Genomic DNA, 729 nt, shown 5'->3' on the forward strand with positions numbered 1-729 from the left:
CCGAAGCACCGTCCAGCCGGCAGAGACGAAGCCCCTTGTGGCAGAGGACAAGGTACCCCTGCTCTGCCTGAGGTGCCTTGGTCTCTGGCCCGGTGTGGGGCGGGGGCGGGTTGCGGCCGGAGCCACTGAGCTGGGACACGTCCCGAGCCTGTGTCGGGATTCTCGGGAAAACCAAGGACTGGCGGACTGCGTCCCCTCGCTGCGGGCCTGAGGTCCCCAGGGGCCTGCTTAGCGGGGCAGAGAAGCCAGCCGGGGGGGGGCACAGAGGGTCCCCGGAAGTGGCCATCGGCCCGCTCGCTCTCCGGCCCTCCCTCCACACAGTGGGGCCGCTTTGGCCAGGACCCGCCCAGCTGCCAGTGTCTGGAGTCAGAGGGCGCTGTCCCCACGGGAGAGCCACACTTGGGGCTCTGTTGTGAGCCCCACAGCCAGCACTTCGCAGGCGTGGTTGGGGGACGGCAGCCTGGACGTGGGGGTGTGCGAGCCCCTCCCGCAGGACAGACGCAGGGTGCGGTGTGCATCCCGCACTGCGGGGTTCCTCGCGCGTCTTGCTGAGCTACGAGAGCTCAGTGGCCTCTACCCGCGCTGGTCGGGTGCTGCCCGGACAGGCGAGGGCGCAGGGAGCAGTGAGTCGGGTCGTGGGGCACGGGGTGGGGGGAGTCGGGGGCCTAGGACCCGCTCCGGCTCAGCTGGTGAGCGGGCAGGAGACAGGTGTCGGGGGAGGGAGCCCGG

The 729-nt window shown here is 71.2% G+C and overlaps 1 protein-coding gene across 1 annotated transcript in view; it reads left to right on the forward strand.

Annotated features, from left to right (window-relative positions):
- Positions 1-729, forward strand: part of CFAP46 (cilia and flagella associated protein 46) — a 67203-nt gene that overhangs the window by 41983 nt on the left and 24491 nt on the right. The window contains 2 exon segments of the mRNA XM_025047544.1: positions 1-3; positions 6-52. The exon segment at positions 1-3 is cut by the window's left edge and continues 71 nt beyond it. Of these exon segments, the coding sequence (XP_024903312.1) occupies positions 1-3; positions 6-52 (50 nt within the window).

Source organism: Pteropus alecto, unplaced genomic scaffold (assembly GCF_000325575.1).
Source record: "Pteropus alecto unplaced genomic scaffold, ASM32557v1 scaffold74, whole genome shotgun sequence".
NCBI classification, from domain to species: Eukaryota; Metazoa; Chordata; class Mammalia; order Chiroptera; family Pteropodidae; genus Pteropus; species Pteropus alecto.